The following is a 14,062-nucleotide window of genomic DNA, read 5'->3' on the forward strand; positions in this document are numbered from 1 at the left end:
AGTAGCTAGGGTGACAGGCGTGAGCCCCCGGCCCGCCTGCTCTTTCTTCATGGTATGGTCCGCAGCGACTTGCTGCTGTTACTTGTACTTGTTTATTGTCCGTTTCACTGAAATTTCACATCTAGAAGGGCAAGACCTTCCGGCCTCCCTCTTGGCTCCCAGCATCTCACCAATGGCCACGCTGTGTGCTTTTCTGACCCGAGCGTTTTGGAGCACACCTGACAGTAACCACTAACGACAACACAGGAGCGGCCCTGAGCAGCCAGACCCGCGCCCCGCCAACGCTGGGATCCCAGGTTAAAGCCAGAGCGAAGGCCGCGGCCCGTGCGGCGCGCGGAGACCCGCCCGGCCACCGTGGGAAGGGCGTGCGCCCGGCGGCCCGATCCGCGCGCGGACAACCCGGCAGGCCCGGGACTCCCACTTCTACAGGCGTTCCGCCCGAGCCACGTTTGACAGGCACCGTCCAAGGACGACCGGAAGTCTCGGCGCGGCCCCTCTAGGCCGTCCGGAGGTCTCTGCGTCTCGATGGTCTCTCGGGTCTCGGGTGAGGCCACGCCCGGGGGGCGTGGCCGGAGCTGGAGGCGGGCCGAGGCTCGGGTGCGCTCGGGTGCCGGACGTTGCGCGGCCGCGACGGCTGTGCCCAGCACCGTCTGGACCCTCAGCAGTGTCCACAGCGCCTGGTGCGAGCCTGCGAGGCTCGGGCCTGGCCAGCCCAGGTAGGCGTCTTCCTGTTTGTGATGCAGGGAAGGTTCCGGCCTTCGTGCCAGCGAGGCGGGCCCGGGCGTTGCATTTTTGCGACGGCGTTGACGTGCGGGGCCGGTGGTTTCGGATCACCCTAGGCCTAGGAGCATCGAATGCCTGCGGACGCTAGAGGGCGCTGCGGGCCGGGGCGGGTCCTGGGCGGAGGCGGGGGCGTGGCCGCCCGGGTCCTGGGCGGGGCCGGGGCGGGTCCTGGGCGGGGCTCGGCCAGCCGGGGGCGGGGCGGGGGCGGGTCCTGGGCGGGGCGAGGGCGGGGCTCGGCCAGCCGGGGCGGGGCGGGGGCGTGGCCGCCCGGGTCCTGGGCGGGGCGGGGGCGTGGCCGCCCCGGGTCCTGGGCGGGGCTCGGCAGTCGTGGGCGGGGCCGCGGGGAGGGCCGCGCGCCGCGGGCCCCTCCCTGCCAGCTTTTCCTCTGACACCGAGCTGGGGAGGCGGCCGCCCTCTTCTGCACGCGGCTAGTTTTGAGGCCTTTTACATTTCGAAGATCATTTGTGAAGCGGTTTTGCATCGTGAGGTGTTTTCACAATGGACTGCAGAAGCGTCCCCGGTGCGGTTCCCGAGCCCTCCGCCTCCCGGTTTACCCGTGGGCAGGGCCGGCCGCCGCGTCCGCAGGCCCCGCGCGGGGAGAGCCGGGCGGGACGCGCCGTGCTGTATTCCAGCCGTGGACCCGCGTCGATCAGGAGCTGGAGAGCCCGGCCTGGCTGGCAGGAGGGGCTGACGCTTCGCAGGCCCCTGCGCCCCCCTGGCGCCTGCTCACGTTGAGATCAGCCTTCTCCCCCAACAGTTACAGTGCTTCCTGGCTCGCTGCGCCGCCCGCCCCCTGGGTGGAGGTGGGGAGGGCTTCTCAGCGGGGAGCCAGGGAGATCCTCCGTCTTGGCCAGGAATGTGGTTGGATGGATGCGGGGAGGGGCTGCTGCTCTCACCGATGGCCTAGAAAACACTGGTTAGATAAGTTACAGTAAGTGTGTGTGTGTGTGTGTGTGTGTGTGTGTGTGTGTGTGCCAGTCCTGGGGTTTGAACTCAGGACCTGGGCACTCTCCGTGAGCTTGGCTCAGCGTGTCTCAGTTGTAGTCTAGCTATTATCTGGGTCTGGACCAATTTGAAGGGAAGTATTCCTGTGTTCATCAGCCTGTGGGTTCCCGTGCGGGCTGAGGGCCCCTTCTTCCTCACTCACATTCCCTTCACAGGACCATACCCATGGGTCTTTCTCTAAGGCAACTCAGAACACCATAGCTGGTTTCCCTAAGTGAACAGAAGAGAGAGAGAGGAGACAGACAGACAACAAATTGGAGCCCAGTCTCCTGTCTTAGAAGAGATATCCCATTCCTTTGCCATGTTCTGTTGGCCTAGAGTCACTAGGTCCAGCCTGATGAAGGAGATTACACGGGGCAGGAATACCAAGACAAGTTTGGGAGCCATCTTAAAGGATGACTGCTACAGATGTTTTGGAAATTTGATGAGGTTATCAACTTTATCTTTAAATGCTTGTTTCCTTCAAGAAAAATTACCTTTTTGGATATCAATACTTAGAAAGCTTAACTTTTTACTTTTTCACAATTCTTTATTTAGAATTTAATGCTTAATACAGTAGTGACTAAGTTAAACAATATAAAATGGAAAAACAGCCATATTTCAAAAGCTCAGAGGCCATTTGTGGCTTGTGACTGCCACACAATATAGATAATTCTGACACAGAATATTTCCATCATCACAGAAAATTCTGTGAGCAGCACTACTCTAGAACAGCGTCGTTCAGGGCAACTTTGAACAATTTAAGGGAATTTAAGGGAATGAGAGGATGGGTGGAAGGACAGTATTAAGTATCCCATAATGCACGGGTCTGACCCTGAACTACCAGCGAAGACTCATCTAGCTGCAGATGGCAATAGTTCTGACAACCGTCCTGATTTAGAATGGATTACAGCATGAGTTGTAAGAGGAAGAGCTGTTCTTTTTCCCTCTAAGTAGCCATTTGCTAGACACCACTTCCTGTGTATGTCCAGTCCACTTCTTTCTCACCCCCAGTGAGCCTTTAGCAGATGCTGCCTCCGTAAATGGTAGAGAAGGTTCTATTATTAAAGATTGAATTTTTCTTTCAGATTCTTGGATGCTGAGTAAAGACAACTTTATCTTCTCAGCTCATCATGGCGTCAGTCTCAAGGTAAGAGTATTGTTTGATGAAATGCTTTATGGGAATACTCCTCAGCTTCTGAAATGCTGACTCAGTGGCATTTGTAAGTTGCTTACTGTACAGTTAAATCTTCAGAAAGATAAAAGACGTTGGGAGGGGAGGGAGAGGAGCGGAGAAGAGATGCGGCAGACGGGAGTGTATAGTACAAAGTGGGCATGTGGGCATGTAGCACCAGCTTGTGCACTTGATGTAAATATGCCTCAGCTTTCCAGTTTTCAAAATTAAGACACCAGATAGCTGTGTCTGGAGCCACCTGGGTACCTGCTAGCTTTTCCATGCCTACAATGTGTTTCACTGATGAAGACTGGTAGTGAAGATGGCCAGCGAGGAGCTCAGCTGCCTGGAAGAGTGCTCATGCTTCCATTGTGTCTGAGGACTCTGGCACTGGGTCATGGGGTAAGCAAGAGCTCAGGCAGTAAGAGTGGAGATGCCGTGTCCTGACAGGCCTGTGAACTGAGTAAAACTATGGCAAGGAGGAGGATGGTGTTTGACTCTCACAGAGATCCGATGTGTGACGTCCTTACCGCTAGAGGTTGGCAGGGGAGTAGTGGAGTGAATCTCTAATACAACGTGAACTCAAGAATCCATGGCAGCTCTGTGTGGAAATAGTGGTAAATCCTGCATCCTTCCTCTGTCCTTGTCATTGAGCCTGGGAAGGTATGTAGGGCAGCAACAGGGTCATCCACACCTTTTTCCCACAAGTCCATTCTAGCAGTGAGTGATATGTTACAGTTTGAATCTTTTCATTGGCCTGAGTTCACACACCCACCTGCCTCCACCCCCTCCCCCTCCCCCCCTTGGGGCTTCCTCTGACTGCTGAACACATCTGAAGCCCTGCCAGGGCTCTGGGCACCGTGGGGCTGGACTCACATGCCTCTGCTCTACTCTCTGTCCTCGCTGTACCTTCAGCCTAGTGCCTGTGGTGTTTTCTCTGCCTGGGTTGTCCTGTCTCCTTCCACCTGCTGTGCTTATCCCTCATTCCAAGCCTTGTAGTTCATGAGCCTCCCATTACCATTTTATCTTCCACAGAACACCTCATATCACTGTTTTATGACATTTTCAGCCTCCAGTCCAGAATAGCACTAGTTACTACTTGTCTAGCTGCTTGTTTGTTGATGTGCTATCTGTATCTTCCAGTTATAATTAAAACTGTGTAGGCTGCGAGGGGATTTTTCTTCTGCCAGTCTCTGGACAGTGCCTGCTCATTGCTGATATGCATTACAAGCGATTTTGTTTTACTGTCCATTTGGTTCCTGTGTCCATAGAGTACAAAGGACAGGAGATTTCCTGTTTCCCAAATGTTCTTCTGAATTGTAGTCGGTATGCCTGAGATACCAGCAAGGGAACTATGTGGAAGAGTCAGCTTTTAAACTTGGGAAATAAGAGCTTACATAAGGGGAATTAGAGAAGCTGGAAGCAAGGGAAACATCTGTTGGTGAGGTAGATGACAGGAGCAGAGCTGGAGGTCCGTTGAGTCGAAAGGAGAGCAGTGGGCATCATGGATGCTAGCCAGGGCTGCGCATGAGCATTTTGTTATCTGAGGCAATACTAGAGCTGCTTGGACTTAGCACTAGAAGTGATTACTTAACACTGTATTCAAGAGGCAAAATACATAATGCCTGGCATCAACAAAATACTTCTACCTCTAAAATCCATAAATAGGTATTTATCTGGGAAATTCACCTGCTTGGTCAAGGCAGATCTGTGCAGAGGTTCAAGCAAGTGCTTTAAAATGAAGGTTCATTCCTCTTTCCTGCCGCAGTTTGGGCTCTCCGGAAGTGCCTGGCACTGACTCTGTGTCCTGTTTTGGCAGAGGGGGAGGGGCTGCTGGGAGACGTGCCCACTCGAAGGTGAAGTCCACCAAGCTGCTGGAGGTTCTGAATGCTCTGGAGGATGGAGACTCAGGCCACAGCAGGGAAGAGATTTTTATCGCGCCGCCTGACAACGCTTCAGGGGACTTCACCGATGAAGATTCTGGTGATGAAGATGGCCCGCGAGGTGCTCAGCTGCCCGGCAGAGTGCTGCAGGCCTCGGTCGTGGCCGAGGACTCCGGCACCGGGGAGGATAATGACGACCTGGAGCTGCAGCCAGCCAAGAGGAGGCGCAAGGCAGCCGGGGAGCCTCAGCGCTTTTGGGCCAAGAGAGATATTCGACCAGACTTCAGCAATTGGACAGCATCAGATCCTCACATTGAGGATCTCAAAAATCAAGAGCTCAGCCCTGTGGGCCTCTTTGAACTGTTTTTTGATGAAGGCACACTTAATTTCATCGTTAACGAAACCAACCGTTACGCTTGGCAGAAAAATGTCAACCTGGGTCTCACCGTCCAGGAGTTGAAGTGTGTGCTGGGCATTTTGATCTTAAGTGGGTACATCTCCTATCCCAGGAGAAGGATGTTTTGGGAGACCTCTCCTGACTCCCATCATCGTCTCGTGGCTGATGCGATTCGAAGGGACAGATTCGAGCTCATCTTCTCATACCTGCACTTTGCAGATAACAATGACCTGGATGACAGTGACAGGTTTGCCAAGGTCCGGCCACTGATCGTTCAGATGAACGGCAATTTCCAGAAGCATGCGCCCTTGGAAGAGTTCTACAGCTTCGGTGAGTCTATGTGTGAGTACTTTGGCCACCGGAGGTCCAAGCAGCTGCACTCAGCGAAGCCCGTCCGGCTGGGGTATAAGATCTGGTGTGGGACCACCAGCAGAGGCTACCTGGTGTGGTTTGAGCCCTCCCAGGGCACGCTGTTCACCAAGCCCGACAGCGGCTTGGATCTCGGCGGCAGCATGGTGATCAAGTTTGCAGACGCCCTTCAGGAGCGTGGCTGTCTGCCCTATCACATATTTTTTGACAAGGTTTTTACAAGTGTCAAACTGATGTCCATTTTGCGGAAGAAAGGGGTGAAGGCCACAGGGACGGTCTGCGAGTACAGGACCGAGCGGTGTCCGCTCAAAGATCCCAAGGAACTGAGGAAAATGAAGAGGGGCTCGTTCGATTACAAGGTGGACGAGCGCGAGGAGATCATCGTGTGCCGCTGGCACGACAGCAGCGTGGTCAACATCTGCTCCAACGCCGTGGGCATCGAGCCGGTGCGGCTGAGCAGCCGGCCCGCGGGGGCGGCCAAGGCGCGCACGCCCGTGTGCCAGCCGTCGCTGGTGAAGCTGTACCAGGAGAAGGTGGGCGGCGTGAGCCGCATGGACCAGAACATCGCCAAGTACAAGGTCAAGATCCGGGGCCTCAAGTGGTACTCGAGCTTCATCGGGTACGTCATCGACGCGGCCCTCAACAACGCCTGGCAGCTGCACCGCATCTGCTGCCCGGACGCGCGCGTGGACCTGCTGGCCTTCCGCAGGTACGTGGCCTGCGTCTACCTGGAGAGCAACGCGGACGCCTCCTCCCCGGCGCGGCGCGGCCGCCGCCTGGAGACCGAGAGCCGCTTCGACATGATCGGGCACTGGATCGTCCACCAGGACCGGAGGACGCGGTGCGCCCTCTGCCACTCGCAGACCAACACCCGCTGCGAGAAGTGCCAGAAGGGCGTCCACGCCAAGTGCTTCCGGGAGTACCACGTCCGGTGACGGTGACGCGGGACGCGCGCTTCGGGGAGCGCCACTTCCGGTGACGCCGGACCGTGCTTTTTGGAGAGCATCACATCCGGTGACGGTGGACGGCGTGCTGCAGGGAGTGCTCCATCCGGTGATGTAGACTCTGCTTCCGGGAGCATCACATCCGGTGACACCCGGACCACATGCTCAGGTTGGTTTATAATGAAGTGATCGCTGAGAGCGTTTGGAGCACGTCTGTTTTGTGTTGGAAACAAAAGACCTTCCTTCCTTAGGATCTGACTTTGTATTTTCTCTTTATTCCCAACACAGTTACCTTCTCCACTGTATTCTGTTAGGCTTCCATGTAATATGTTAATATTTGTTATAGTTTTCGTATGGGTTTACAAATCTGTATTTTATACTGTTATTTACTACTTAAATTTAGCCACATAAAGATCTTGCTTTGGGGTATATTTGAGTACTAGGAAGGATAATCAAAGTAAAACTTGTGTGAACAGTAGAAAGATTCTTTTTTTCATTGTAGGTATGTTCTGTATTTCAAGATGAAGGCAGTTGCCTAGAAATACCATAATATTATGAAAGTTTTCCTAATATTCATTTCACTAGTCCAAGACTAGTCAAATTGACCAGGGACAGATAATCTGCCTTGTATTTATTGAGAAGGCTAAAGTTATAGAGCTCATTTTTTTAAAGACAGAAAAGTTTATTAGAAGAAAAGTATAACAGAGAACAAGCACATGGTATAGTCATGCCGTGGGAGAAGATTCCTATTTTCTTTATAAAAGAAGTTTCCTTAATGTACATATATCCATGTGGAGTTTTATTTTTATAAATAACGAGAGGTAGGAATCCATTTCTTTAAAACTTATATGTATTTTCCCACTGATTTAAATTCTACCTTTATAATTCCCTGAATTTAGGGAGAACATATTGAAATATAGAAGCATTTTGTTGGTTGGGAAGCCTAGAGGAACATATTGTGAAGATGAAAAGCAATACATACGTAAAATTGAGTCTCTCAGTAATCTAGGCAAGCAAGTTGAGTATTCTCTTTGGGAAAGATGTTTCAGTAGCACAAAGGAACTATAAATACATTTAAAATTTATATTCATCAAAATTAAAATGCAAAGAAATTGAGAAAATATGTTCCATGTTCCTACATTTGCAATAATATACACAGTAAATAAACATAGATGACAAGAAAAAAACATGCAGTGTGATATATAAAAATGGTTGGCTATAAGAAATGAACAAAAAGACATGGAAGAGACTCTGCTACAGTCACAAAATGCAAAGAAAAGCAATTACATATCCTTTTTTTCATCCCTACTATTAATTATGTAAATATGGAAAGATGGTAGACTAATACAGTACCCAAAGGAGTGTAAATCTGTAAATTTCTGAAGGTAGTTTCATAAAGTTTTGTTCAAAATCTTAAGAACTGTTTATACCTATAGAGTGAAGCAAATGTTCAGTCTGCAGTGAAAAAAGATGGAATAAACTAAGCAGGGTACAAACATCAGTGGATGTTATACTTCATAGGTGAAAGCAACTCTTCACAAGCTACTTGTCAGTTACAAATAAAAAAAAACAACAACTAATACCTCAACAGGCAAACACCATCCCTAGTGATGCACTTGAAGTTAATAGCAGTGGAAACATTGACATTATTTATCTTTTACCTCATTATTCTCCCCTATCTTACTGGCTGGCACATGAAATCTGAATTTCAAATCATGAGGAAGCATGGAAACTGAAATCGAAAGACATGCTATGAAAGAACTGGCTTGTGATCCCTCCATCTTCAAAGGCAGCAAACCTGTAGATTTCTAACTCTGATACTGAGTCTTCTGACGGTCACTTATAAGAACTCTTGAAATTACATTGCATTCACCTAACTTTAGTATGTGTAGATCCTTGATTATGTGCGCCTACAAAATCCTTGTTATTCAGAAAGGTAGAACCATTTACAGGTTCTGGGGATGAAAGGATAACTATCTTTTGGAGAATCTTGTTTCTTCCCACTGCCCCTTCAGGCTTGTTTTTCTGGTGACATTTTTAGGTAAATTTGAAGGATTTTGTTAATGCAATTATTTAAGAAGAAATGGAAGACTGACTGCCTTAGTGAGGGATTGGAAAACATGGTCTCATAAGAGAGTCAGCTTTGTTTTGTGCATAAGCAAGAAAGGAAATAGATAAGTTTTAAAACATTACCTTTAAGAGTATGACTGCTTATATTAAGTTGGACTGGGTAAACTTGAAAGTGTAGAACTGGATTTTATTCACTTGACAAAAAGAGCATATGCAGGAGAATATGAGTAATCTTCCTGATGATAATAAGATACCAATCTGTTTGATGCCAGGACAAAAAATCTATTATGAACTACAATAGTTGGAGGGAGGCATATGTACACACAGGCACACACACATACAATTCAAGCCTGGAGACAACTAGATACTTCTGTCTTAAATGCATTGAGCTGATAGGCTATAATTAAGAATACAAGCATTTTAATATTTTCATAATGACAAAGAGCATGATATGAGCATTTTTCTCTTAGAAGAGTAGTGTTTATTTAACATATTGATATCATCAATTGAAAAGTCTTCCAAAGGATACTAAACTTTAAGGCTATGGCTAGATTTACCAATTGATGAGGAACACCAAAAAAAAAGAAAGAAAGAAATTTATCTTCATCTTAAAACCACTGTGTGCACTCTACAGTTAGGAAAATGTGTTACCCATGATTGACATATTTCTAGGGATGCATACTGAAACTGAAAAAATTTTGAACACCCTGTAATGGGAAGTTAGGAGGAAAGATCATGCCTTTGAAGTAGAAGGAGGGAGTAGATAAGTTGCTGGTGAAATTGTAATCACCTGCCAAAGTTAGGTCTGAGCCTGATCAAGTATCTCCTAGACGGAACAGGTATTTCTTATCTAGATGTCAAAGGAAAACATAAATGCCAGAATCTTTTCCAATTTGTTAGTTCTTGGCCTGTAAGCTAAGATCCAGTTTGAAAACAAGCAACAGCCTAAGTAGACATTTTGCTAAAGACAACTAACAGTCAACACGTAAAAATATTCAGCATGGTGCATCATAAGGAAATCCAAATCAAATCAAATATCACTTTGCACCAGTGAGAATGACTCCTATAAAAAGATGAAAGGTAACACATGCTGGCAAAGATGTGGAGGAAGTGGAGCACACTTGGTGGGAATGTAAGCTTGGGTAGACATTATGAGAAACACTATGAGTAATTCAAAAGAGAACTACAATATGATACACCAATTCAGTATTTAGTTGGGGGAAATATCCACAAAAAATGAAATCAGTTTGAGGGGCTGGGAAGGTGACTCAGTGGTAGAGCGCTTGCCTTGCATGCCTGAGGCCCTGGGTTCGATTCCTCAGCACCACATAAGAAAAAAGAAAAAAGCCGGAAGTGGCGCTGTGGCTCAAGTGGTAGAGCGCTAGACTTGAGCTGAAGAGCTGAGGGACAGTGCCCAGGCCCAGAGTTCAGGCCCCATGATTGGACCCCCCCAAAACAAAACAAAACAAAACAAAAATGAAATCAGTTTGAAGCGACATCTGCACTGCCATGCTTTTTGCAGCATTTGTCACACTACCAAAGAAGTGGAGCTCAAAAAAAAAAAAAAAAAAAAAAAAAAAAAAAAAAAAAAAAGAAGTGGAGCTCAATGTCAACAAGCCAATGAATGGACAAAGAATATGTGGTATATATACACACACATACAGTGGAATACTATTCAGCCAATGAAAATAATGGACTCCCATCATTTGTGATAAGATGAATGGGACCAGAAACCAATTTATTATGGTTAAGTGACATGAACCAGGCACAGAAAGATAAGTGGCATGATCTCACTGGCATGTAGAATCTGTACAAGGTGATCCAATGGAAATGCAGAGGATAACTGTGGTTACAAGAATGGAAAGAATAGGGGAGGGAGGGTGAGGAATGTGAGTTAGAAGAAAAGGATTGGTGTTCATTACACAGTAGTGTGACTATAAGCTATCATGTATTACATATTTCTGAAAACAATGTTTTGAATGTTTTCACACAATAAAGATTTGCTACCTTGCCCTGATTTGAGCATGAATTATGCAATGAATGTATTGCCTAATTACATGATATTCTATCTACCCATCATCTACAATTTTCATTGTCAATTAAAATAAAAATTTAAAACAAAAATTTCTGAAACCAATAATGAGCTTCCAGGTAAATATAATAAAAATAAGTCCAGTTAATCCAAATTAGGAAGTGTAAAGACTGGAACATAGGAAAATATCAATAAAACAGAAAATGTAAGTAAAACTCTCTTGGAAAATTTAATAAATGGATCAACATTTGGCCACCCTGAGCCTGAAAAAACAAGACTTTCTCAGTATTGCAAGTCAGAGATTGAGGGAATCAACACACATTTTACAGATACTAAAAGAATGAGGAAATGCTCTGAGAAGTTTTATGGAAAGAAATTTAAAACATGAAGTTGAACATTTGACTGGCATAAATGCATTAATAAAGCTCACAAGACAAGGAAACATGAATGGACTTGTATATATTTAGATTGTTTTAATTCCTAATTTAAAGTCTTTACTACAAAAATTCTCCCCAGGTAGATTCATTGATGAGTTTATTAAACAGCAAAGAATCAATAACTATGTCCACAAAAAGCTTTCAAGTAATTGAAGAGAAGGCCCGGTGCTATTGGTTGTGGTTTGAAGGCAGCCCAAGTAAAATTAGTTGGAGACCTCCTTCTCAACCCACAGCAGGGCATGGTAACATGCACCTGTCCTCCTACCTAAGAGTCTGAGATTGGGAAGATCACAATTCCAGGCCATCCCAGGCAGAATGTCTGCAAGACTTAACTCTTCACAGAAATTTGATGTGTTGGTATGCACCTGTCACCCCAGCTATGATAAGATACATAAAACAGGCAGATCATGATCTAGGAGTGGTTGTGGGTAGGAAGTGGGCCTCTCAGAAATGACCAGAATTAAATGGGGTTTGAAGTTGGCTTCACAGTAGAGTAGCTTCCTAGCAAGCAAAAGGTCTTGAGTTCAAACCTCAGGAAAAAAGAAAAAGTAATGCAAGAGTTTATTTGTTTAAGGTCATTATACTATCTTCAGATAGACTTTAAATATTTATGAAGATCCTTCATAAACATTAGATACGAAAATGTCTCAACAATTTATTTAAAAAGCAAAGCAATATCAAGAGGGATAAGGATTATGAGAAGGTAAACTTTCCCCAGGAACATCAGGGTGGAAGCATTTTTAAGAAATCAATATAAAATGTGTAGTATTTTAAAAATAAAGTCTGAATAACTAAAAAGAATTTGATAAAAATTCATTCCAACCAGAAACTTAAAAACTCAGCATATTAGAAGAGAACTCCCATGTGATGGAGAAATACCACATTCTCATCAAGTAAAAGATCTCTTCCAGTTGCCAACTGAGGAATCAAACTCATAACACAGTATTAGGTGATAGCCCAAAGCATAAATACAAACCTCCTGTACAGAAGAATTTTAGTGCTATATATATATATACATATGTATATATATATATATATATATATATGTATGTATATATAGCCCCTTTAAAAAGAAATAACATGACCTTTATAAAAAAAATCCCTTGAAAATGTTTGATAGTTTGGCCTTTTTGTTTTTATTTCATGAAGTTAGGCAAGCAATTAAGGTAAACATTCAGTATTTGGAGCTACATTTCTTTGGACCAAACAAATCCAGAGTTTTGGCATCTTCCAACACATGGGAAACAATTGAAAAATAGTCAAAAAGCTGTTAATCATGGGAGTAATGGAACTAATTTGATGTTTTTGAGTGCCGTTCTTTTGAGAGCCTGCATGATGACCACCATTCCATTGTTACTAATGGGAATCCATCCCAATATACATGTCCAGATAACAAGAAGTGAAGGAATACAGGATGATAGCTCCCATGTAACATAGCACTCCATAACTGGGCAGCTATTCTTTTTCTCTACCTTTAAAACAGTTATCTCAGTTTTACATGCAATGCTATCTAAACAGAATGACAGCATCTATATATGATTGGATGGAAGCCAGGAGTGAGGTATTTAAAATTCTAGCCCAATTGTCTGATGCAGTTCAAGTTTTAGCTTTTATAGCCAAGAACACACTCAGAATTGCTTCCTTTGTGGTTTGGAGACAAATTTGTTAAACAATGCCACCAACCTGCTGGCTAAGTTTTCCTATTACTTTCCATTACAGCACATCCTAAAGTAGCAAATAAATAATAACCACCATATTGCCACAATTGTATTTACCTACTTTACTTTATAGTTGTTTTTCCTATGTGATTATTTTATCTGTTTAGACAATTACTATTAAGTAGCCAAGTGAATACAAACATGTATTTATACAATGGAACTTTGTCTACTCGATTTTGGGGAGAGCATAGGGAAAGTGTGCTGCTTGGGTTTGAACTCGGGGCCTAGTGCTTACTAAGCATGGATTCTGCCACTTGAATCATACTCCAAGTCCTTTTTCCATGAGTTAATCTCCAGATAAAGTGTCACTCTTTGCCCAGGGCTAGCCTCAAACCATGAGCTTCCTACTTAGCATCTCCAGAATAGCTAAGACTCTAGATATGTACCCCATGTCTGCCTTCCATGTCTGGAAATCTACATTTTCCCACAGCTGATCTGGAATCATAGTACTTCAGACCTCTGTCTCCCTGAGTATCTGAGATTATAGGAATGACTCACTGTGCTCAGTCTTGGGATTATTGACTTTTACTCTGACAGCAAGTTTGATGTCTGCTAATAATGTAGATCAATAACCTCCAAACTGGTGTGTACATAAGAACCATATGGTAAAAAAGAAACTTTAAAAATGTAAGTTTGCCGATTATTCATCTGAAACATTCTAATTTTGTCACTTCTGGCATTGGAGCCTGAAAATGAATATTCTTTTTAATTGCCTCTCCCCATTGTCCACCTTAGTTTCCCTTGTGTTGCAGGAAGTTGTAAAATGCTAACTCTAGGAAACAATTTGTCCTGGCTCTACTCTTGATTGAGCAAACCAAACTAAAACTAAGCTCTTCATGAGAGAAATACGAGGATAGGAGCAAAATCTAATTAGGATATAAAGGCCTTCCATTGTGGATACATTGCTTTCTAACTAAAAACTTTCTTTGGTGATCCATAAGATTGCTCTATGGTAGACAAATTCATGTATGAAAACTGAATTCTCAGATGACATAATTTAGAAAAGGATTGCTTTGTTGCACTTCCAATTAAGTATTCCATTGAACAATAAAAGACTTACCTGCCCCCCTCAGAAAAAGCTAAACTTACAAAACAAAGGGAGAATTAAACAATAAGTAAAAATTAACCCCAATAGGATGAGGAAAGTAAGAACATTTCCAAACTAGATGTTATACCTTAATCCTCTACTCTTCTTGGTCTCATTGAGTCAGAACAGAAAGGTAATACTAGGAAAGCTCTACCGGATTCCTAGCTACGCTTCCAGCAGTTAG

At 45.1% G+C, this 14,062-nt stretch overlaps 1 protein-coding gene across 9 annotated transcripts in view; it reads left to right on the forward strand.

Moving 5' to 3' along the window:
• The first annotated feature begins 509 nt into the window (after nucleotides 1-509).
• Nucleotides 510-14,062, forward strand: part of Pgbd2 (piggyBac transposable element derived 2) — a 41,580-nt gene continuing 28,027 nt past the window's right edge. For 4 of the 9 annotated variants that reach the window (XR_011374742.1, XR_011374741.1, XR_011374743.1 and 1 more), the window contains exons 1-3: nucleotides 510-716; nucleotides 2,856-2,917; nucleotides 4,761-6,703. Coding sequence is in view for 1 of the 9 variants with exons in the window: in XM_070034482.1 (XP_069890583.1) it covers nucleotides 2,901-2,917; nucleotides 4,761-6,525 (1,782 nt within the window). In the remaining 8 variants the exon portion in view is untranslated. Of the gene's footprint in view, nucleotides 717-1,881; nucleotides 2,218-2,855; nucleotides 2,918-4,760; nucleotides 11,878-14,062 lie in introns of those variants that run through there. The other 5 variants (XM_070034482.1, XR_011374744.1, XR_011374746.1 and 2 more) reach the window with 5 other exon arrangements.

Source organism: Dipodomys merriami, unplaced genomic scaffold (genome assembly GCF_024711535.1).
Source record: "Dipodomys merriami isolate MVZ:Mamm:240054 unplaced genomic scaffold, mDipMer1.0.p SCAF_24, whole genome shotgun sequence".
Lineage (NCBI taxonomy): Eukaryota > Metazoa > Chordata > Mammalia > Rodentia > Heteromyidae > Dipodomys > Dipodomys merriami.